General features: G+C 41.5%; 1 protein-coding gene across 2 annotated transcripts in view; it reads left to right on the forward strand.

Moving 5' to 3' along the window:
* Window positions 1-25,475, forward strand: part of LOC146711225 (Na(+)/H(+) exchange regulatory cofactor NHE-RF2) — a 39,148-nt gene that overhangs the window by 7,763 nt on the left and 5,910 nt on the right. For both annotated transcript variants that reach the window (XM_085453979.1, XM_085453980.1), the window contains exon 3: window positions 19,457-19,678. In XM_085453979.1, the coding sequence (XP_085310105.1) occupies window positions 19,457-19,678 (222 nt within the window). The remainder of the gene's footprint in view (window positions 1-19,456; window positions 19,679-25,475) is intronic.

Here is a 25,475-nt window from a genome sequence, read left to right on the forward strand (position 1 = left end):
CAAGGCAGGCTTGTCTCTTTCCTTGTTTGACATGTTGTATTTTAAATGCCCCTTTTGCTTCTTGGTCTCTGCCTCCTAAAAATGATTATTTCTGGCCATTAGTTTAACAACAGAAAATGAGACCACGGCTCAGCTCTGACTCAGTGGGAGTCACATGTCCTGTTCTCTGGTTCAGCCTCTCATTTTGCCCGGGATAATAGGAAAAAGATGTTTCCTGTCAGCTCCAATGTAACAGCACAGAGCACAGGATTTGTCTGGGGGTCCTGCAGTCGCCACTTCAGCCCGTGTCATAACCTGCAGGATTGCCCTCCTCTAAGGTGTACTGTGAGGGGCAAACAGATGAGAAGTTGTTGCTCTGACAAGGCGAGCCATTTGGGGGTGTCTGTTACTGCAAAGGGCTGCACAGAGGCAGCAGTTTGTGTGAGGTACTCTGCAGAGTTTTCTTTTATGGCGTTTTTTTGTTTAATCTCCCTTAAACTGACGTCTTCTAAACAGATGTTTCATGCTTATGAAGAGTTTGAAACTAATTTACTTTTTACTGTAAGTTGGCGAGAGTGAGTGACTCTTACCAACATCTGGAGCTAGTGTACAAGACCCTCCACCCCCTGCTTTGAATACCAATGTTGTTACATCAAGGGTCCTGATTCTGTGTGTGTGAGAGAGAGAGTAAACTTAATTCCTGGAGTGGGATCACGTAGGATGTGGAAGGGTCACTAGTGGGGAACGATGGTATGTGTAGGCTATGTATTTTGGGGAATTGCAACACAGAAATTGAAGGTGGGTAATGCCAGAGAGACATGAACAACTGAGAGTACTGTGTTAAATGTGTGTGGGTGGGTATGTGAGAGTGAGCACAGCTGTGTGCTTCTTGTATTATCTCTCCCTATGCAGAGCTGATAATGTATTCAAATTGTTTCCCAGTTAAACCAGTGGATGTTGACCTGAACACTTCGCCAGATGGACAGTTTAAGCGATGTAGAGTTACCTAAAATGAATTAGATACAAAAATGTCTGGTTATGCATTTTATATAGTAGATGCTCTTTTCTGAATTTGTCACCTAGAAAACCTTAAAAGGTGTTTTGACACTGCTCTTTATTGTTAAGAACGCTTTGAATCAAAAGAAGATCGCAGTTATGTACATTTGGCAGTAAGACTGCTCTGGGCACTCCCTGCTTCTGCATACACAAAAGTAGAAAGCATATGCATGTGGTTCTCTGGTACAGAACAGCGCGGCCATAGCGGACAGCAGACTTGACACTGATTAACTTAAAGCAGGAAAAGCCTGGAAACGGCGACCTGGACTGGAGATGGGTTGCATAGTGGCTTGCAGCAACTGTAGAGAGGCTGAAGTAACTTAAATTTATATGGGGTTTTCCAGTTGGATACATAAATAATGTTCAGCTGAGGCTGACTAGAACTGAGATCAGCTGTATAAACTAATCCAGCAGGACATGCAGGTTGAATTTTACGGACTTTTCTCTTTTTTGGCATTTTATGTCTAAATCTGATGTTATTGGTGCAGTGCTGGTGTAGTGAAGTCCTACTATTTTGAGCACCATATTGCTAAACAAAGAGTAGTATTTCATAACATCTAGATTACTGAAATAGACTTTTTACTTGTCCATTTACTTGTTAGGTCCCCCTGTGACCTTTTAATACCATATGCACATACCAGTACCTTTAGATCCTTGGGCAGGGGGATTTTGTCTGGCTAAAAACTAAAGGGGGCAGAGCTTTTGGTCTCTGGCCTTCATGGCTCATAAAGTTAGTAATATATATCTTATGTGTTTTTTTTTTCTTTTTTTCATTGGTTTCAGTTTATTTTAGAACAATATTGAAACCACTTCATGGCCTGATTTCAGCACTATATTAAGGTCACTGATGGTGAGCTCTTGATGCGGTATGTGGCTAACTGAACTTCAGATCCTGCAGCAAATCTCTGCTTGTTGTCCCTTTTCTACAAGCTTAAATCTGTCCAACATCTGTTTTTCCTATTCAGCAACTTCCTTGAAGTCTCCACTAAAACAAAATATTGTTTATATAAAGTATCTGCATTAACTGATTCCCATGTGTTTTTTAATATATTGTGCCTTTTCTCTGTGGAGCACTTTGTAGCTCTTTTTAATGACTTAACAAATTACCAAAGCCATACGTGGATGGATTATGAAAGAACTGAACTCTTGCTATCTAAAAATCATATCTGTGGCAATTAAGATGCTTGACCCAAATCCTCAGCTTTATTTATAGATTGTACTACTTTTGTGTAGCCCTTACTGGCCTGAATGTTAAAAACAGACCTGTGATCCGATGCCATCTTTGAATCATCGGGGACTAGCATCCAAAAGCTTTTCCTGAAACCATTAACTCTGATATTTAATTTGCGATTTTGAGTTCTCTCACAGATAAATCTTTTCTGTTTGGGTAATGAACACTCTGTTCTGCTTCTCTGTCTCAGTTTTCTTAATGTCATCTTTTAAATGTCAGTTGTTGGATGTTGGAATGTACAGTAGGTCGGCCGCAGCCAGGGTGAGGATCGAACAGTGCACTGCCCACGCAAAGTGCTGGCAAAAAATATGAGAGAAAGAGACAGAAACATTGTAACATACAGAGAACTCAAAAAGCAAGAAGCAAGAAATTATTCTGTTGAGTGAGAAGTCCTTGAAAGTAGTAAAGAGAGCTTTTTGTTTGATGCAGACTTGCTGTCACATCTCTGCTGCTTCCCTGAAACACTCCTCTTTATATCTGCTACACTCACAGCTGCAGGCCAGCATCTATTCCCATACATCGATCCTCACAGAGGTCACACACACACACTTTGAAAAACACATCTGACGTCCCACTGGCCTTGCTCTGTTTTACTCAGCTTACACATCTCAGACCTGTTTAATTGAAGCCATCTTTTGCTCTGTCTGTGGGAGTCAAGTAATGGGAGAGAGGTTTTGCTTCCTTATGGATCAACTGGGAATTCTAAGGATGCTTGAGTAGTGACAAACAAGAGGAGGAGGCTTGACCTCACCTGCATGTGAGGTGAGGTCAAGCCTATGTTAATATCAGAATATCACAGGAGAAATTGAGATTCATCAGACCAAGCAATGTTTTTTCCAATCGTCTATTGTCCCCTTTTGGTGAGCCCATGTGAACTGTATCCTCTGTTTCCTGTTCTTAGCTGACAGGAGTGGCATCCGGTGTGGTCTTCTGCTACTCTACCCCATCTGCTTCAATTTGTTGTGTGTTCTCTGTAAACCCTAGAGATGGTTGTGGAGAAAAATCCCAGTAGGTCAGCAGTTTCTGAAACACCCAGATTAGCCCGTGCCATACCAACAACCACGCCATGTTCAAAGTCTGTGTTGAGGCATCCAGCACGGATCATGCTTGTATCTCCATGATATGACTGTTGTAATACATGCACATATATAGGTCGGTAACTTGTAGAACTTCTTTCTATTTTTGGATGACTGATAATTATCCAAAACCTGGTCGAATGTCTTGTGTTGTTTAAAAATAAAATACACATAAAATGTTAAATTAAATCACGAATTCAATTTCAAAGAATTTTTGTTACTTTTTTGCTTGAAAATGACTTAAACTGATAAACGTTCTATTTTGTAATCAATAGATAAACTACTTGTTTAAGCTCTGCTCATTCAAACGGTTTCTTGGACACTGTGAAAAACACACGCAAAACCACAACCGTCACCTCTGAGAGTTGAGGGATATCTGCCACGCACTGATAACAGGGGTGTGGACGCACTCATCCAAACGTTACATCACTCACGGCCGTCCCATCACACAGCAAAAACACAAAATGGAGAGAATTTTTTACATGAATTTGAAGGTGGGAAAACAACCAGAGGGTAGAGAAAATAACTGCCCCAACCTTTAAAACATCGCTGCCTCTTTCTAACACATACATCATCACATTACCACCAAATGCGTCAACATTGGCCCATAATTTGAAATGGCATTTAAATGTATGTAGAAGCAAGCTTTTTGTTTTTCTGCCAGTTTCTTCATGCTGGATGTGATACTTGAGCAGAAAGCTGGCATAAGTTATCATGGCATGGAGGGTGAAATGCAAAGCAAACAGGAGATTAAGGAAGAATGAGGTGAAGAAAGATAGTGAGAGATAGCGAAACTCTGTAAGGGGGGCTTAAACCACCTGTTGTGCTTTCTGGCTTTGCATAGTTTCACTAACCTCATGCATGACTGTGAAAATGAAACAACGACAGATCACTGTTAGGATTCAGGACGCTGAAATCACTGAGGCAAAGAGTCTGCTCTCTGGAAAATCCTTTTGGACAGTCAGTGTGTTTGATGTTTTTCCTTCTGTAGTGAAATCGGGCAGTGAGAATCCCATCAGCTACATACAGCGGCTCTCATGGATGATTTGCTCCGAAGGTCACATTTGTTTCCAATGAAATCACAACATCAGGAAACACAGCCGGCCCATCACATACAGTGCTGTGCAAAAGTCTTGAGCCACCACTCAGTTTGTTATCATTTCCTCAGGAAATGGGAAAAAGGTGCAGTGATTTATTGAAACATGTGCAAACGTACTTGGAAATACAACATTTAGGGCAAAAATGGAGTCTGTACAATTCTAACAAGCTTGAAAGTCAATATATGGTGTGAATACCTTTATTCAGCACAGTCTTTGTGCATTTTAGATTTGGATTCATGGCTCCATCAGACCTGTTGCCACTAATTTTCAGTCCAGCTCTTGTGTAATTTGACATACTTCAGCTTTCTCTCCCTGTTTCCCTTCCTTAAAAATGGTTTCTTGAGAGCCAACCTTCCACTGAGACAGTTTCTGATGAGGCTTTAGTGAACAGCAGATGGATCAGCTGACGGCTGAGATTTTTTCCTATTTTTAAAGAACATGACTTCCAGATACTGTTCATCTGCTGTAGGTAGCTCTGTAAACATTCCACTTGTTCTTTTCCCCAGTTTCTTTAAGCACACACTGCATGCCGTGCGGAGATATGCAGCAAATAAAATGCTATTTTATGCCCGTCAAAAGAGAAATTTACATCAATTTGATCTGATTTAGATCAGCATTACAAAAGAATAATATGCAACAGTCTGATATAATATATAATATAATAATGTTATTATTTCAGTAGCTTTCTAAAACTCTGTAAGGTTGTCAGAGAACTGTATTTCTTGTCAAATGTTTTGGTAGTTTGCCTTTTTTCCAGCCTGCAATGACATTTCAGAGGGTTGTTTAATTGCCTCTGCATCAAAGCTATTTCTGTGCTTATTAAGAAGAGTCAAGCTGAGTGCCTTCATATCCATCATGCTCTCGTCTGGGCTTGGTGACAGCAAAGGCCCCCAGCTACAAAATTACTGCACAATATGTTAGCACTCACAGGAGTTTTGCACCTAATTACAGCTTCAGTCTGACAGTTGAACTGCAGGCATCTTCAGCAGGTGTTAAATGACAACAGATATCAGCATCCATGCTTGCTTAATCACCTATTTAAGTCAGCATGACAAAAAAAATCACAGGAAGCTCATATGTAAGTGTTTTTTTCTGCATTGCGGTGTAATTCCAGGCTAATAAATGCTTTTCTATTCATCTGTTGTACTCATAGCTTGAATTCTAGGGAGTGAATACATTTTTTATGGAAAAAGTAATAAATCACTGCAGTACATATTTAAAGATCGTTAAATGAAAGCACTACTGTAACCTCTCAAGCCCTACAGATACTTAGAAGGAGCTGTTACCAGTGGAAACCAGACACAATCACAGAGTCTCAGTCAGATGGAAGTCGTGTGTGGGTGCATGCGAGTTCATGAATTTCAAATGGTCATTTAGAGCCTGAATTCATTTGTGCTAATGACTTACATTTGACATGAAATTCTGACTGTGCAGCCATGTGACAGCAGGCATGTGGAGTCATCAGCTGTGGCTTTTTAAAATTATAACTCGTGATTTTGTTTAGCATGTATGCTGTTGTTGTCCCTGAAATGAAGTTCTGTTTTTTAAATAGTTGTTGCTTTCTTGCTGAGGAGCTCGAGACCACTCTCATGCTAGTAAATGTGGAACCAGCAGCCAGCCAGCATAGCTTAGCATTGTTAGAACAGCAATAGCTTTAGCATCGCTCTGGGTTCTCGGCTAGCTTAGAGTTAGCATGTTATCTAAATTAGCATGCTGTCTGTGCAGGTGAATGCAAAGAGCTGAAGTTGTTTTAGCGGCATAATGCAGTTGTTTATGTTCTGGATGCAGTTTCCACTTTAGCATCACGCTGTCATCCTTTTGTGCAATAAAAATAAAAGTTATGTCCATATCCACTCTGCAGACCGGCCACTATCGTCCTCCTGCAACACGGGAGCTGAAATCAACTGAATATGTAGTGCAAGTGCAAGCAGAACTAATAGGTGAAATCAATAGTAAAACAGACTGACAATTTCAAGGAACTGGACTGCTGGGAACCAGTTCTCTACTGGAACTTCAAGGTTCTTGGTTCCCATCTCTACTTGCCTACCATCACCACTAATTAGCATGTTAACTTTTCTTTGTCTTTCTTGGCCAGCAGACAAACAACGAGGGGAAACTATTAATTTCTCAAAGCCAAGAAATAACGCAGAGCATAACCTCCAGAGAAATAGCAAACAAAGTTTTTTCCTGATTATTGGACACGGTGACAATAAATAATATAAAGTGTGTCCTTTTCCTAGCTTTAATTTGGTGGTATGCAGACTTACTGGCTTTCCTCATATCTGCTGTTCTGATAAGAGAGTGTTATTAATCTTCCCACTGTATTCTCAGGATGGTTTAAACAATTAGTGTTAAAAAATATGAACCTTTAACAGTTAGTATTCATCTCCCCAAAATCCCTCCAAAGAGTCCAAGCAGTCACCGATGATAAAGCCTGTGGAAAACTTCATCTATGACTGATGCAGTTTTTCCAGGTTACAATTTTCCAGTCTAATCACGCTGCTCGGGAGTCAGGAGTTATGTTCTCAGGAAACACTTAAAGAGCAGGTGCTGCACGTATTACTCACCTACACACACACACACACACACACACACACACACACACATGCAGTGAAGCTGAGCAAAGGATTTTGTAAACAGATCTAAGCAGCTCTGTCCTGGTAAAGCAGCACTGGACACACAAACCAAACACTTCCGCTGCTGTTACACAATAACAACACCAAAATCAGCAGGAAAACCCATCAGCTATTTAAATCTCTGGCCAGTCTTCACTCTTTCTCTTTTCTCTCTGTCTCTAGCGCTGCCTTTCTCCCTGCCCTCGATGTCCTGTGCATCATCTCTTTGACCAGTGCTCTCTTCTGTTGCTTATTTTTCTAACCCACTTTCCTCCAGTTTCATTTTTACAAGCCACAAACCCTGCCTCTGCTTCCCTTCAGTTGGCCTTCAATTCTCTTTTCTCTCATTCCCCTCCTCACTCCTGTCTTTCTCACCCACTGTAAACTGGCCTGAGTTGCTCTTTCCCTCTCTGCTTGAGCAACACTTGAAGCAGCTGCACGTAGGGCACACACACATATATATATACACACACACACAATTTGAAGGCAGAGTCGTTGTGGTCTGCAAGTCGGAGACACAGCAATTTTCTTAATTTGGTAAAGTCCCATTAAACTATCCTCAGATGGGTTTCTGAAGATTTCAAGTCTTTCCTTTACACTCTCAGATGTGAAGCCGTGTTTTCACATTATACATATATATATATATATATATATATTTATTTATTAGGGGTGCAACGATACTCATATCGATATTGAACCGTTCGATACAGTGCTTTCGGTTCGGTACGCATATGTATCGAACAATACAACATTTGTAATTTATTTTATCAATTTTCCTTCTGACGATGCTGTCTGTGTTGAGCGCTCAGTGAATCTGTGTTCGACTACTCCGCCTAGGCTGCACTGTCGAGCGCAGATCCACTGAGCGCTCAACACAGACAGCATAGTCAGAAGGAAGAGCGCAGGGCAAGCTAGCGAGACAGAAGTTAAGCTCTCCTTGCAACATGGACCTCCCCCACCCTCATTCAGATCTGGCGTTTGGAATTATTTTGGTTTTCATGTGACGTATGACCCTGAAGGTAAGCGAGTCATGCACTAAAGTAAAACAGTATGTTGGATGTGCCATGCAATGCTCAATTACATTGGTGTGAACTAGTGTGTTAGCGCAGTTAGCTCGTTAACGTGTTGGCCGTCTAGCCCCATGCACGGAGCGATCGGCGGTAGCTCATTAACGGAGATTTGCCGTGTTGTGGCGTTAAGGTCATTTCAACGAGATTAACCTGAAAGCACTAGTGGGAACACAACGAATATGACTGCACATTTACACCGACATCATCCTAGTGCAAAGACAAGTGGAAGCAGACAAAAAAACGCAAGCATGCTACTAACTTTAGCCGAGTCATTTAGACAGCTGTTAGCACATGATTCTCCTTATGCTGCTGAGAATATAGCCCAGAAGAAGCGGATAGTATAGCTTTTATTTTGGAAAGAGCCATTTCTCTGTAATAAACTCTCTTTTCCAAAGATGAGTGATTCCTCAATCAGATACAGGGCTTGCAATATCGCTAGCCTGACGTCCCGGGGCTAGCGATTTTTTTCAGTCGGGCTATAAAATCTATCTCTGCCCTGCCCGTCGGGCTATTGTAGGAAAAATATATGTCAATGCTTTTGCATTCTTTCAGAAATGTAGCTGGGTAATTATGTCATTGGCATCGGTGAGCCACTGTCAATATGTGACATATTGAAGTCGCGTTTGAATTTGCGCTTGTTTTTTTGCTTTCACTTTGCAATCGTGCGAACTGTGTATAGAGAGCGACAGCACTGATCTGTGAGTGATGATAATTTGTGCACCAATTCCTCTGACATCGTCTTATTAATCGTTAGCTTACTATGCAAACATGACAAGTGAAATCTCCCGCAGCAAGCTTAAACATGTGAGAGGTTGATCGCGCAGAGAATCGCTGAGCTTATGTGAGTGAGCGTGTAAAAGCATTTCAGTTCTGCTGAGCCAAATAAGACAGGTCGGGGTGAAGAAGTGACAGCCAAAGAAAAGCTTACCACAAAACGGAGAAGTTATGACAAATCAGACTATAAGGCAAAAAGAAAGTGCAGCTTTATGGTTTCATGGACAAAAGAATTTCTGTGGCTGCAATATGACGAGCTAAATAACCAGGGCTGCACATAAGTGGTCCGCAGGTGCGCATTCGCTGTCAAAATAAAAAACACGCACAAGGGTTAGGGTTAAATTTAAAAACTGTACTTTTGAGTTAAAATATATATTTATAATTTTAATAAATGACAAATTAAAAATGCATGAACATTTTTTTGTATCGAAAAAATATCGAACCGTGACACCAAAGTATCGAACCAAACCGAACCGTGAATTTTGTGTATCGTTGCACCCCTTTTATATATATATATATATATATATATATATATATATATTCAGGCATAGGCCTGAACCCCCTCAGTGAGATCATTAACAAGGCTGGCTACGGATACCGACTACGGAACGGAGCAGTTGTCAGCCACCTCCTGTACATGGATGACATCAAGCTGTATGCCAAGAGTGAACGAGACATCGATTCACTGATCCACACTACCAGGCTATACAGCAATGACATTGGAATGTCGTTCGGACTGGAGAAGTGTAGTCGGATGGTAACAAAGAGAGGGAAGGGCGATCGTGGCTCAAGAGTTGGGAGTTCGCCTTGTAATCGGAAGGTTGCCGGTTCGAGCCCCGGCTTGGACAGTCTCGGTCGTTGTGTCCTTGGGCAAGACACTTCACCCGTTGCCTACTGGTGGTGGTCAGAGGGCCCGGTGGCGCCAGTGTCCGGCAGCCTCGCCTCTGTCAGTGCGCCCCAGGGTGGCTGTGGCTACAATGTAGCTTGCCATCACCAGTGTGTGAATGTGTGGATGACTGGATATGTAAAGCGCTTTGGGGTCCTTAGGGACTAGTAAAGCGCTATATAAATACAGGCCATTTACAGGCCATTTACTATGCCGGCCACTTGGTTATGGCGTTCTATGTATGCCTTGCTTGCTAGCATCTTGCACCCTGCTGTTATGTGCTGGATTGTCTCTGGGGCATCTTTACACAGCCTGCACCTGGGGTCTTGCCTGGTGTGATAGACCCCAGCCTCTATGGATCTTGTGCTCAGAGCTTGTTCTTGTGCTGCCATGATTAGTGCCTCTGTGCTGTCTTTCAGTCCAGCTTTGTCCAGCCACTGGTAGGATTTCTGGATATCAGCCACCTCCTCTATCTGCCGGTGGTACATACCGTGCAGGGGCCTGTCCTTCCATGACAGGCACATATATATATATATATATATATATATATATATATATATATATATATATATATATATATATATATATATATATATATATATATATATATATATATTCGATTCTATACCTGTGTGTCCACAATAGTTAGTCTTGTATCTAGTCCTGTGAGGTTACTTAACATGTTACTGAGGCGCCCTGATTGAAGGAATTGCCTCCACTAGTTCCTCTGCCGTCTCTATGTCCCTGTTTGTCAACCATGGCATCAGTCCCATGTGTTTGCATGTAATGTCGTGGAACATTATTTTAAGTTAGATTTGGGTCAACTCTGGCTTCAGTGTCCACTCGAGGGGATTTCACTCAGCGATGATGTCATTTATTTATTAACCCATGTAACTAAGTGTGTAAATCATGATTCGGTTTAATGAAGAAGACCTCAGCAACACATGTATTGTCAACAAGACTGTAACACGTGGTATAAAACAGGCAGGTTTTGGTGTTGGCCACAAAGGTCAGAGTGAAAGCCAAGCCTGAGCTAAATGGCTGTCCACTAACCTCTTTCCCGCTAACGCAATTCATTAAAGAAAACTTTATCTGCCCCAGCAGGGCCTCTTTTTCTCACCGCAGGCATATTATGCCATGTCACGGTACAACAATGCAATTAATTACTTCTGCAGTTAAACAGAACAGGGTTATCAGGAACTCTGGGGCTTTTCCTACTTGTCAAGTAAATATGTCTGCAGGCCTATTAAAACAAGGACAGGATCAAGATGAACAATAAATAGTTAAATGCTCAGTGGCACACAAAGATCATTGTGGCTATTATCGAGTAAAGTGAACAAACAAAGGCAGGCATTTCTTTCCACGGCTCCAACGGGTGTCAAATTCATTGCATGATTGATGTCTCCAAAACACCCCTGATAAAAATCTTTCCATGCTAAAAAAAAAAAAAAAAGTGAGGATCCTCCCCAGATGACGAAGGACAAGCATGCATGGAAACAAGAGCAGCAGCTCCTTCCTTGTGCTGTGCACATTGCTGCTTATACTAGAGTATTTTTTGATGTAATCTCATAGATACTTATGTATGAAAACATGCAAACTTTTTCTTTTTTTTAAGTGGTCAGCTGCTACATGATTACAGCAGAGGTGCTTTCTTGTGTTTTGAACACTTATGGTATTTTCTGCATTGCATGCCCAGCTGGAAAACAGACTGTCGACTCCAGTGAAAATGTTTCCAAGCTGAGGAGTAACAACAACAAACTGGGATACAGTTTTTTAGGTCATGAAAGAACTCTGGTCGGGTTATGGAAAGTCATAAAATAAATTACACCAAGGCCACGGAAAAGAAAAAATAAGCTGCACATTTAGTTTAGTTCCAGATTGTATTTTTTGTCCGAATGTCAATTTTTTCCATAAACTTGTTCTAAAGTTAAGTTTTATTTGAACCATTACTGACATTTGATAGATGCACAAGTGCAGTCATTAAAAAATTAAACGTTTTCACGGGATTCTGTGCAGTTCTGTAAAACCTTGTAGAACCACTTTCAGCAGCCGTAACTTGAAGTCATTGTTTTGTGTATTACTTTTATCATTCTCTCACATCATTGTGGAGGAATTTTGGCCCACTCTTTAATTCAGTGTTGCTTCAGTTCACTGAGGTTTGCAGGTATTGTTTATTCACAGTTCTCTTTAGATCCTGCAACCGAATATCAGTCAGGTTGAGGTCTGATCTTTGACTAGGCCATGCAACACCTTGATTCTTTTCTTTTTCAGCCATTCTGCTGTAGATCTGCTGCTGTACTTGGGATCATTGTCCTGGTGCATGTCCAAAGATTGGCCCAGTTTTAGTTGGCTGATTTCACTCTACAGTGCTTTGGCACACAGAGGAGTTCATGGTTTAATCAGTGACTCAAAGGTTCCCAGGTTGTCTGGCTGCAAAACAAGCCCAAATCATCACACCTCCACCACCAGGTTGACAGTTGGCATTAGGTGTTTGTGCTGATATGCTGTGTTTGGTTTTCACCAAACATGGCGGTGTGCATTACAGCCAAACATCTCCACTTTGGTATGCTCTGTCTGAACGACATTGTTTCAGAGTTGTGGTTTGTTCAGATGCAGCTTTGCAAAGCTAAGCCATGCTGCCATGTTTTTTTTAAGCAAGAAGAAGCATTTGCCTGCCAGCCTTCCCAAACAAGTTGTACTTGTTCAGTCTTTTTCTATCTTTTTGAACTGTCATAAACTTTAACATGTAGCATACTAGTCGAGGTCAGTAGAGTCTTAGGCTACGTTCACACTGCAGGCGAAAGCGCATCAAATCCGACTTTTTTGACCCTATGTGACCCATATCCGATCATGGTATGACAGTGTGAACGGCACAAATCCGATATTTTCAAATCCGATCTGGGTCACTTTCGTATGTGGTACCGATACATATCTGATGTTGTAGAAAGCGACTGCTGTTTGAATGTTCATGTTGCATTAAATCAGTCTTTTACGTCACTGACACAAGACAGACGCCAGAGAAGACATCGCGAATGCTTCCTGGCCATCCCGTGAAACTGTTGGGAAGACAACGTTGGAGAAATTTGAACATTTTATTTGTACTGTAAAATCTGCAGATTCTGACAGAAATCTGCAACTATCCTTTGAAGCACCGCTCCTCTCTAAAAGAAGCAATAAGGATCATAAGTAGGCCATATGTAAATAACTTTATAACTTAAAGCAAAATTGGGAAACGTAAAGCCTTAGATACAGCTTCTTTTTTTGCAGTTTCCTTCAGCATTGCACAGTTTCACCTTGGGGTGAATTTGTTGGGATGTCCACGCCTAAGAAGATTGTGCCATCATATTAACACACCTCTGAATCTTCCAGACCTGCAAACTGCAAAGCCTGTGCTTTAAAAGAGGTGCTCGCATTTGCTGATGATCAGTTAATCAAGTTCATTTGATTAGCAGCATCTGGCAGTGCAGTTAGTTTCTAACAGGTTTGCACAGATTCATGTGGAAATTTTCTTTTCCAAATGCAATTGTAATGTCTTTGGTCAGTAGACACCCTATTTATCAACAATAGTGGGTGTGCTTGTTTTACAAACATGATAAGCTGAATATCGTTATTATTTAATTTCATGACACTTGTCATATTTTAGAGCTTCCCACATCTGTTTTAGAAATACAAATTCAGCATGAAAGACTGCATTCTTTTGTCTCACGGTTCAAAGGGCTGACTGACTCATAAAGAGGCTATTAAGTTTACAATAATCTCTACGGAAGCCACTTGATGCACACACACAGGGGATCTAAAGTTTCTTTGTAGGAAATCTAGGGCAGGTATAGCAGTGCACACACGTAGGCATGACCCAAACACACACCCTGGCTGTGAAAGGGTTAACAACCGGTCATGATCCATCCATCGCAGCAGGCCGCTGCTCAATTATTCAACAAGCTGCGATCTAGTTTCATCACCTGCCAATGCCACTTTCAGTAGTCACTGCAAGGAGGAAAATATGGAGAAGCATCTGTGCACATAAACCAGTTAAACATGTAAACTGGTGTGTCTTCTTTCTTAGTCTGCCAAACTTCATACTGCTCCCATTAAAGTGCACACTGTTTTGGAGATCAGTGATAACGTTTTGCGATATAACCTGTGTTGTGAAGACCAATATAAGTGATAATGGTTTAACCTTAAAATCGTAGCATTGTTCAGGCTGGCCATAAAGTCAAGCTCATGCACAATCCAGACAGATTAGTTGCTTTCATTGCAAGCCCACATGAGCTGATAGTTCATCTGATATCCTTCCGTGCATCCCTCTGGCAAATCGCATATCTTGCGTGATATTTAAGCTGCTTTAAGCTGCACAGTTACTTGTGAACCTGCAAGCTGTTTTGCAACCCACCTCCACCCCAGCTTCACCTTTCCGGCTGTATCAGTGACAGTGTCTGTTATCACTGATGCATCCTCTGTTCTGTGTTGGGTCTTGCAGCTGTTCTCACCATCTACAGCTTTCCACATATACATATGAAATGGTGAGAAGACCCCAGAACACAGCTTAGTGCTGCCTTTTTTTGGCTAATTTTGTCTTGACTTCAGTCATTTTCTGGGGAGAAAAAAAATATCTACTTTCAGGTAGAGAAATAGAGCTTTATTTGTGAAGACTGCTAACATAGGGGCCTCAATCTAACCCAAGGTTTTAAAAAAACAAATCCTCCTTATGTAAAAATTACAATTAACTGCAAGGAGCTGAGGCCAGGCAGGCAGCAAGAATCCAGGAAGTTACAGTTACTCAGCGTTTCTCTCTGATTTCTCAGACCTTCCACTGATTTAGTGCTCTGACGTTGGACTCGTCTCTGCACTTGTCCTGCTAGACCTCAGTGCTGTGTTCAGTACTGTCGACCGCAATAGTTTATTACAGAGATTCATGTCATAAGAATTAAAGCAACTGCACTGCAATGGTTTGAATCATGTCTATAAATACTAAATACTAATACTAAATACTATCTAACGAGCTCTAATTTGTTCATGTAAATGAGGAGTCCTTACACACACAGGTTAATTATGGAGTTCCACAAGGTTCTGTGCTAGGACCAGTTCACTCTACATTATTATGCTTCCCCCAGGCAGTATCATCAGTATCAGGCAATGCATACATTTTTATTGCTATGCAAATGATACACAACTATGTCTGTCAAGGAAGCCAGAAGACACACACCAAATAGTTAAACTGCAGGCGTCTCAAAGACACAAAGTGGCAGTTTTCTAGCCTGAGGAAACATGGGCTGGAAGTCATGGGAGAGCCATGAATCAAACTCAGCCCTGCCAAGTCATGGACAACCATCGTATGTTACATAACTTGCACATGCATTAAGTATAACCTGCAATAAAATGACCAGATTTTAGGTTAAAGTGTTTTTAATTAGACTTGACAAGTGTTTTTGTATATGCAGTTTATATGTCACTATCCATTTTGAGCTACTAAGACGGCTCCCAAGTGACACAATTTGTCTCGAAGGACAAACTGAGCTACCGATGGCTAATGAATCTGTTCACCAGTAAATAAATCTATTGTACAAAATATGGAACTAAATGGGCAAAAGCTGCTAATGGAAAAAATATGCATAAGAAAATAAAGTGAACCAGCTCTGGCATGTCATCTCATACATTAAACAAAAGAAAGTTCAGCCCTCAAACATTTAGTGCAATCAAAATAATCCCAATTACAGAGTTAAAGAAATGACTTGGGTATTCACCCACACATGCATCTACTGAGACCAGCAAAATGTCATTGTGGCTGGAAACTAATGCAATCCTTTGGAGGGCACTCGTCCCTTTGACAGCAAATCGTCTCAGGAAGTCACAGTCAGGATGCTCGGGTCAGTATGCGTTTGCATGTCATGTTTAATGTACAGCAGTAAGAGTGGAATATTCCATATTCCTTATAGAAAAGCAGCCTGGTCATTTTCCATGAACTTGTAGTTACATGGTCTCTCTGCTTTTTTCCAGCATTTCCTATCGCTTCTCCTCCTCTGTTTTGAAAAACAAAATGTCCAATGCTGATAACTTTCCTGATGACAAGCTAGTTTGCTGACAAAAATAAGAACATTACATCTCATTTTTCTCTCTCTCATCAAAATATTTTCTCCAAAAACCATCAAGTTTTCAGCACCCACAGTTCAAACAAACACAGTGGCTACATTTCATTTGTTTGCCTGCGATTTTGGCAAGGTTGTGTGGTAACTTAAAGCCCTCCGAGCCTTTTGGCTGTCACCCTTCGAATCTTTCAAATCAGCGCCTCCGTCCTTTACAATTTCCTCTTGCCCAAATTAATCTTCCTCGATGTGGAGCGGAGTACACACACATACACGTGAGTGAGGCGTGCAGCTAACCTGTGCTCTTAGTTTTATGCAGAAGAAACCCACAGCGCCAAAATAAAGTGTCCTGAATGCACACTATGCTGAGGACACGGAGTTCAAGAGATGGCACAGACCCCAGGGGGTGATTAGTGGGGTGCAGACAGGCACTGGGAGGCGGTTGGAGGTTAGATTGGCAGGCGCTTACGTCTCCCCCGACCTAATAACTCCCAGCTGTGCTCCTCTCAGTGTTTATGTTAGAGGAGTTCCACTGCAGACCTCGCCATCGTGTCTTACTGGAAACTTCTGTCATCATGATTTCTCTTAGCACTCTGTGTTTATGTGTTAGCTCTGCATATTCTTAAGTTGCCTGTCTCTCTTTTTTCTTGAACTTTATTTCCCAGCCCTCTCACTGCATCTAATTTTCTATCCCTCCCACACATGCACGCTCACTCATTCACTTCTCTCTCAGCCTTCCTCCTCTCCTCCGTTCTGTCATTTTCTTGTTAATTCCCTTTGCCTACATCCCAGGATAGTAATGCATTCGATATTGCAAATATTTTTTCTCTCCCTTGGACAGTCCGCCCCAGCTGCCCAACCCAGGCACTTCCTCTCCAGCCAGGAAACAGAGGACTGTGAATTATTCCATTGTTTGTCAGTTCTTACTCCCTTCTCTTCTCTCTCTCCCTCCATCTAATGGCAAGCTGCCCAGATCACTGCTGCCCTAAAGAATTCTGCGCCTGAACTGAAATTATATGTTGCCATCTTTGTTATTTTTGAGGTCTTTCTTGGTGAGAACTGCTGTGGAGATTCATGTTCTCGGGAGCCGTTTGCGTTAATGTCCAGGAAGTTGAATGGAAATGAGTGACGAGTTAGAAAATAGGGAAAAAAAAGAAAAGAAGAAGCTGTCATCAACCATCATCTCCTGTTAACACACCATACTACCTTTGTCTCTTTTCTCTCTCACCCTGCCCACATGCTCCATATGTATTTATAGCCGGCGCAAGCTGGACCGTGATCTTAGTTTTTGCATATGCAGCGAAAGCAAAAGGCTTCTCAAGTTGCGTAATGTGGCTGGAGCTACATCATGTGAACACAGCGTGTGTACATTATGTGGACTCCAGCTCAGCCTGTCTGTTATCTCAACGCTAATATCAGCAGGGGTTATGGAGCTGGCCATCCCTCTCGCAGCACATTTCTCTCCTGGGTGTGTAGGAGGGTAAATCAGCATGATCACACTGTAGAACTCAAGGCACAATTATACAGGTTCTATAAATGTCTTCACCCAGGCTATTAGTCAGAGATATGCTGCAAATGGACATTTTCAGTCCAGATTGAAATCTTATAATAAAATCAGACATCCTATTAAATGAGTGAATGGTGGTACATGAAAAGGAGGTTATTGTTATCCAACAAAAAAATCAGCCGGAACTATTCAAAACGTAATGCGGTGAGTATGATTAAATTACCACTGAATTTAAGCATCACTTTTTATGTATAAAATATTCACACAGTGGAGAGGGAAGTTGGTGGAGCGTGTTTAGTTACCGGCTTCTGAAAATCATCACATGGTCTGCAGAAAGGAGCGTGTTACTTTGATGGATTACATCTTTTTTTACATTTACATATGAACCACTGTACATATATCCCTACATAAATACCACTGCTGTGATGTAACTTCTCTGCAGACCAAACATCAGCTGCGATTGATCTCATCTCTCTCTCTGATGCTCACATGTTTTATTGTTCACACTTTTTATTGTTTTCTGACATCATGAACTGATAGCTGTTGGCAATTTATATTTTTTCACTTTTATTTCTATTCCTATGGTATATACACTCACCAGCCATTTTTTCAGGTACACCTGTTCAACTGTGTGTTAACACAAATGCATAATAATTAGCCAATCACATGGCAGCAATTCAGTGGCCTGCTAAAGTTAAGAATGGGGAAGAAAGGTAATTTGCAGTAAGTAACTTGCTGATAACTGGGATTTTACCACACAAAACAGACCATTTACAGACAATGGTTGCATCAGGGAGCCCTGGGAAAAAATGCCGTGTTGATGTCAGAGGTCAGAGGATTATGGCCAGACTGCTTCAAGGCAACAGAAACAACCACGCTTTGCAGAAGAGCATCTTTGAATGAATAGCAGGTCATTCTGTAAAACTAAGTACAGCAGCAGAAGTCCACACCAGAAGCTAAGAACAGGAAAGTTCACACAGACTCACCAAAACTGGACAATAGAGGATTGAAAAAATGTTACCTGGTCTGATAAGTTTCAATTTCCTTTGTGACACTCTGACAGTAGGGCCAGTTTGGCCTGAATAACATGAAAACATGGATTTATTCTCACGCTGGTGATGGTGGTGTAATAGCGTTGTGGATATTTTCTTGGCCCACTTTGGGACCCCTTAGTACCAACTGTCCATTTGTTAAACACCACAGCCTATATGAGCATTATAGCTGACCGTGTCCATCCATTTATGACCACAGTGTACACATCTTTTGACGGCTGCTTCCAGCAGGATAACACTCCATGTAACAAAGCTCGAATCACCTCAAATTGGTTCGATAGTTGCTTCACAGAAAGAAAGCCATAGCTGATGTTGTATTTCCTGCATGAAGAAAGCTGCGTTACGATACAGCAGACCGTTGCTGGTTGTAACCACTGTCTGATCCTTTAGCTGTGTCATTGAAGTTTGAAAGTTAACAAACTAGTTTGCCAGCTTATTACCAACTGCTGCCTCCGTGACTGTAGCTGTGATTATGACTCTAACTGTAGCTATGGATGTGGTTTGGCTGTTAGGAATATGGCTGTGAGTCATTAGCTTAAAATGTGTGTGTGTGGCTGACTATGTCAAGTGAATTGTGCTGGTTGAGTACAGTATTAAGTTCCTACAGTTGTTGCTAACACATCTGTAATAGAAGGGCCACAAAGAATGGCGTACAGTTACAAATATTCAGAATCAGAAAGGGGTTTATTGCCAAATGTTGAGCAGGTTTACAACATTAGGAAATTGCTGCGGTGCTTCAGTGCAAACATAGTGTCATAAATAGCACTTAAATAGACATGAAAAAATAAAAGTGGGGATAAGAATTCATGCACACTATTTGATTGTACCAGCACTACTGCAATAGCCATGTCCTCAGGCAACACAACTTGTCAAAGCATGGCCTTTTAAAATGAGTGATGTGTCAAGTGTCAAGTCACCAGTTCTTTTTCTAGTCTCTGTTGAGGGTTTCCCTTAACTGACAGTGTAGATTAATTGTATTGTGTGTTATGCAAAGCAGGCGAACAAACATCTTTTTCCCATTCACTTGCAGGAGGCCCAGGCTGAAGCTCAAACCCAGCCCGAGTCCCAGTCGAGGCCCCAGGTCAACCCATCCGAGCTCGCTCCACGTCTCTGCCACCTGGTGCGGTCAGAGATGGGCTACGGCTTCAACCTTCACAGTGATCGGTCGCGGCCCGGACAGTACATCCGCTCCCTGGACCCCGGGTCACCTGCAGACCGTGCCGGGCTCCAGCCTCAAGACAGACTCATAGAGGTGTGGAGTCTTTGTATCTGTAATATTACTCAGAAATGTAAAGTGCAACATATTACTTGTAACTGTTCTTGAAAGCAATGCAGTAATGTTACTTAATTACTCACTATATGAAGTAATCTGTTACATTACTCTATAAATGACCTGAAATGCAATGTTGTATAGTTAGTAGTTACCAGTTCCACAGACCACGCAAGTAACTATTCTAAACAAGATGCACACACAGTCTTTCTTTCAGTTTTGAATGCATGACCATAAAAACCAGAAACACAAAGCAAATCTTTTCTTTGTGTTGGTGGTTTTGCCGCCCCTCCCTTTAGACTTCAAAGCGATCGTCATGGTGATTCTACTGTAGATGTACAGGTAGAAATGGAGGCTGCAGCTCCGACTGACGCCCGTTGAAGTTCAGGGCCTGGTTTGCTGGTTTGGAGTTGCCATACGTTCAGCTTTAACATCACTCTGGGTTCTATCTGTGTTAGTAGCATCATCCAGTTTGTCTGTCCTGGACTCACTTTGCATTTCAACATCTTGTCCTTTCGTGCAATAAAAATAAAGTTAATCTTCATTCCTCAAAAGCTGTAGACCTCTCCACCATTTACCTCCTCCAAGCCCAACATGCAGATGACTGAAGAACCAAGTAACACAAGAAAAACACACAAGTATTATTGTAATGTAATTACTTAATTTACTACAACAACGTGTTACTGAAAAGTGTAATGTGATTACAGTAATTTGTGACTTGGGAACGCACTACACACGGCACTGAATATTATATACAATTCAGTGCAATCCAGAAAAATCACATTGTCCAGTAAATTTTTCCTCTTTAAAGGTAGGAAAGTCCAGTTTTTACAGGTGTATGTGTTTGTGATGTAAAATTAAGTTATTCAGACATGAACAGTATGATGACAACATCCCTGACCATGTGAGATTTTGAAATTGGTTAACTGGATATAGCCTAAGTTGAAGGTTGTGCACAGTCCCCAAACAGATACTTTTAGGACATTGATAGACTTGCATGCTGAATGAGTGAAGTTAGTAAAGTTTAGCAGGTCAAAGAAGTGTCCTTAAGCAATCTAAGGTGCAAAATTTCCAGAACAACATATTAAGTAATTATTGTGTGAGAGGTTTTTTGGCGTGGGCACAGCAGACCAGAAAAACAAGTGAGGATATTTTAAAGCACGTAGACGCGCACTGATGAGTTGATTACTGGTGATGCATACTGCATTCCCGTCACGGAAGATTATAAGAACCCCAAAAGGCCTCTTTCGTAAGAAAATCATACCAAAACACTTCGCATGACTTTCTTCGTAGCTGTTCCCTCATCACTAGAAGCTGATGGGTGACTTTACATTATGTTTGCATTTGAAAAAATCCATTTGATTTAGAGTATTTGTACACAAGACATTCGCCACCTTATTGGAAACATTCAAAATTCAGCAATAAACCATTTTAAATGGTATAAAATGGAGATTTTTCATTAGTTGTTATTTTTAAACAAAGGCTTCAGGATTTGAGAGCAGTCTCACACATGTGATCAAATACAGATGTGACCCTGGCTGTAATTAAAACGGCGGGCGTTACACGTTTGTGTTTCTAAGGATAACAGGACCTGCAGCCTGAACTCGAGCTTTACTGTGTCAAACTGGTGAGGCAGAGCAGGGTGGTCTCAGGGGAGAGGAGGATCTGCTATAAATCACTTTGAGCTGAGACACGAAACAATACGGAGCGTATACGTGCTCCCTCAATAACATGTAGAAAGAGACTGAGTGAGGTGGATAGCAAAGAAAGAATGCAGCAGAAAATGAAGATGCATGTGCAAAAAAGAAAAACAACATAATTATTTCAGATTTCCACCGGAGTGAGGAAACTGGTTAGAAAGTTCACGGATGTTTGGTGAACTTTCCCCTAGATTAACCAAAATCCACGCTACTGAAACATCATCATCATTATAAGTCGTTCTTCATCGGAGTGTACACACTCACACAGCATTCACCCTCGATTCTCATGACCTTTGACCTCTCCGGCTCTATATCAGGGTTGAGACTAGAGTGCAGCACATTACATCAAACAGGACTCCAACAGGCTCTGATAGAAAAGTTAAACGAAGCTAAAATCTAGCGAAACATACTGATGCTTTTGTAGCTCCTGGTTTCAGTTGATAGCTCGCAGATATACTTCCTCCTAAGTAAATAAGGTGGTGTATTACGATGGGTAGAAGAGTTAGATGAAGAGAGCCCCATCAGCCAGTTAGCAGTTATGACACATATTTAATTTGAATGTACTGGCAATCCTAAGCATAAAAATCACAATATGCCATTAGAGCAGATTCGGTGGTGCAGTTTTTTAGCACTGTCGCCTCATAGTAAGAAAGTTCTTGGTCAGCTGGGACCTTTGTTTATGGAGTTTGTATGTTCTTCCAGTGCCTGCGTGGGTTTCCTCCAAATGCTCTGACTTCCTCCCACAACCCAAAGACATCCATGTTGGGTTCATTAGTGATTCTAAATTGGGTGTAGGCGTCAGCGTGAATGGGGGGGTCTGCTATTCTGCGTTAACCTTACCACAGACTGACAACCCATGTCTCTCTCAATCGAGCCCTTCCACAACCTTAGTTGGAGTTTAAGGAAATGCATGGATATTCCGGAATGCTTAAAGTGAGTTTTGCCCTTTTTCTCCAGTCTTTATGCAAACCTAAACGAGCAGAGCAGAGTTGCTGTTCACCAAAGTTAGCAAGAGGCGAGTTTGTGCTGGCAACGTGCTTATCATTAGAAAATAAAGTGCGCTGATGCTTCACTGGAAAATTAGATGGCTGGAGAGAGAGTGTGGGAACATCCTGTAGCAGGTCAACGAAGGCACTGACTGTCCTCCACCTCCCTTCTCCATGGAGACAGAAACCGAGGGACACTCACAGACATGAACATTCATATACAGATGAAGTTGAATGGTACTCAACCTTACTAATTTAAAGCGCTTGAGTGAAATTATGAATACGTATGCATATGCAGAGTAAAGAGCAGGGGTAATTGGTATAGAAATAACACGCCCAGTATTGTGTGCTTATTTAGAGCAGAGAAAAAGTTATTTTTAATTTCCTGTCAAATTCAGTGTATGAGTTGTTTGTGGATCAGCAAATCTGAGTCTTTGTGAAGTTAGTTGGCTGCTGAGTGAGTTAGTGTGGGAGAGCACCCTGATAATTACAGCCGTCTCTGACCATGCGTCAAGATGCGCTTGTGTTATCTGTCAGCAGCTTGTTAGAGACCATGACAGATCTCTCTTTCTCCATCTCCCGGCGTCTTTTTCTCTCACTACGCCCCATTACACAGGACGCGTGTTAAGACTATGATGAGAGCTCAGCTTTCTGCCCATGTCTGGCAGAAGCCCTGACACCAGTGAACGCCTCATCAGTCTCTGTGCCAACTGCCTCACTCAGTTTTTTGCTGCATATAGATCGGTGCAGCCTCATGGACCTCCTAGTTTGCCTATAGTTACTCATTTAAAATGGAAATGCAGCTATGTGTGCCTTCTTGACTCCCACACCATGTGCAAGTTTGATGTGAAGATCACTGGTGGAATCTTACGCTCTAATTCCTGGTAGAAGATTTCTATTGGTGTAACATCACTACAAACTTGTGTCCATGGAACCTGTTAAATTCCCTGATGAAGGCATTGGAGTTTTCTATGTTGAAAATAAAAGTAAAGGTATTTTAAATGTGATTCAAGTTGCTGTAAGGAACGCTTACACTACTATCCTAACAGAGCACTTTGCACTTTGCTCCTAGTCAGATCCTTCAGCTTTCAGGCCCTTTCCTGTAGAAGCAGCTCCCAGTTTGGTTTCAGAAGGCAGACCAGTAAGGCTTAAAAACTTCCTTTTAGATCAAACTTAGTTTCAGTTATGTTCCACTAAGGCTTAGACTTCACTCTTCGTATGTTTCTTCTCTTTCCCCTTATCCTCCCTCTCTGAGTCTGGAACTGCTGGAGGTTTCTTCCTGTTCAAAGGGAGTTTTTTCTTTCCACTGTCACCAAGTGCTTCTTCAAAGGAGGTCGTCTGATTGTGGAGGTTTTCTTTTCGTTCTAATATTGTAGATGTAAAACACCTTGAGGCAAGTGTTTTTCTATGGTTTGCAGCTATATAAACAAAACTGAGTTGAACGGAACAATTGAAATGATTGTTTAGCTGGTAAACTTTAAAAATTGTTGTTCTATGTAAATTACATTAACATCTGTTACAAGCATGACTTAATCTGAGGCAAAATACTTGCAAACATTCATCTAAATCACATTTCATGCTTTGTTTGTTTGTCCGGCATCCCCTCCTGGGACTCTGCGTGGACAGAAGTGTTAAAAGTCACTCACAGTATCACATGCGTCATATTCTCAGATGTGTGGATGCATTTAAAATTGTTTGTTTCGATCAGTCCAAGGTTAGACCCACATGTGCAAATAGCATGAAAAACGTGAACTGCAGGTGGCAGGACCTCAGAAACGCACAGTCAGAGTATCAAGAGGTCCCACAAGGGTTTGTCCCATGAGAAATAAGCTTCTGCACGTTTCTACAGCCTGTATTAATGAGCTCAGTGGGCAAAGAACAGAGTGTATTGTCTTGTGTGGGATGGACTTTTAATGAAGTCTGTGAAACATGACACAACACCTGTTGTTTGGCCAAATACAAAGATGTTTGTTCTCTCGGATTCAAACTGTCTGTCTGTCCCTCTGGCTGACATAAGTCCTGCATTTGTGATTTTTTGATGTAGAGAGGTTCACATTTTTCCATCTGTTGATCCTGCTCTCTCTACATTTCATTTCCATCTACTCTCTTTGCCCTTCCCTTCATTTTCTGTTTCCTGGTCTGTCATATTGTACCTTTTTGTCTACAGTTTTATTTTTTAAAGCTCAAATTTTCCATCCTCCTCTATCATAAGCAGTGAAATTTTACACAAATTTCCCTTCAGTACACTGACACCTGAAACTTGCACTATAGCCAGAGCCAAGGAGAGCCATCAATAATTGATTGTGTACCGACACTAACTCGGCATGCCGCGACTGCTGCCTTTTGAGAAGCCACGGTCTACTCAAAGTTTTCAAAACACAGCATCTAGATAAGATGAGGCAACAACAGACTGTTGTGTTATGCAAGTGAAGTGTAGAAAGCAAGGGCGACGTCACACAAGAGTAGATGTGGATGTGTGCTTTCCACGCTGTTACGTCACGCTGCATCCATGGCCACACGTACGTACAGATGTAAAGAAAAAAGCTTTGCTTAATCGCTGTTGCAGAAATTCAAGAGGTAGTAGAATTGTTGCATTTTTCAGGCCCCCTGAAAAATAAACTCTGTGCAATTAGTTTGTGGCTGCATGGCTCCCCCTGCTGTTTGAATGAGGTAGCACAGACTTCTATACTGTACTGTCCCTTAAAAACTGACATTTCAGCAGAAGTCAAAATACCCTAAATGTCATTCCTTTAGGCTAAAATTTTATGACTATTCCTAAAGTGACCCAAAATGACCCTGGGTCGAATCAAGGAAAATCATGTTTTGAGGGAGTCTTGAATCATCAAACTATACATGCCATGTCTGTGTGTATTTTTTTTTATGGGACAGTGATGACAAAGTTGAATAAGGACCTCAACACTGTAATGAGGGCTGTCCGTGTTCCCATCCCATTTGCCCAGATTGCCCAAAAGACACTTCATGGGAGTGTAGATAACTTCATGTTGCTGGTTATAGTTACAGTTACTCGTGTAGCTGGGACTGTGACTGAGCATTAGCTGTTTACAAAACAGGTCTTCATAATAGCATGAATAG

Source organism: Copadichromis virginalis, linkage group LG4 (genome assembly GCF_057382275.1).
Source record: "Copadichromis virginalis isolate Kocher_CV1m ecotype Utaka linkage group LG4, C_Virginalis_male_GT1.1, whole genome shotgun sequence".
Lineage (NCBI taxonomy): Eukaryota > Metazoa > Chordata > Actinopteri > Cichliformes > Cichlidae > Copadichromis > Copadichromis virginalis.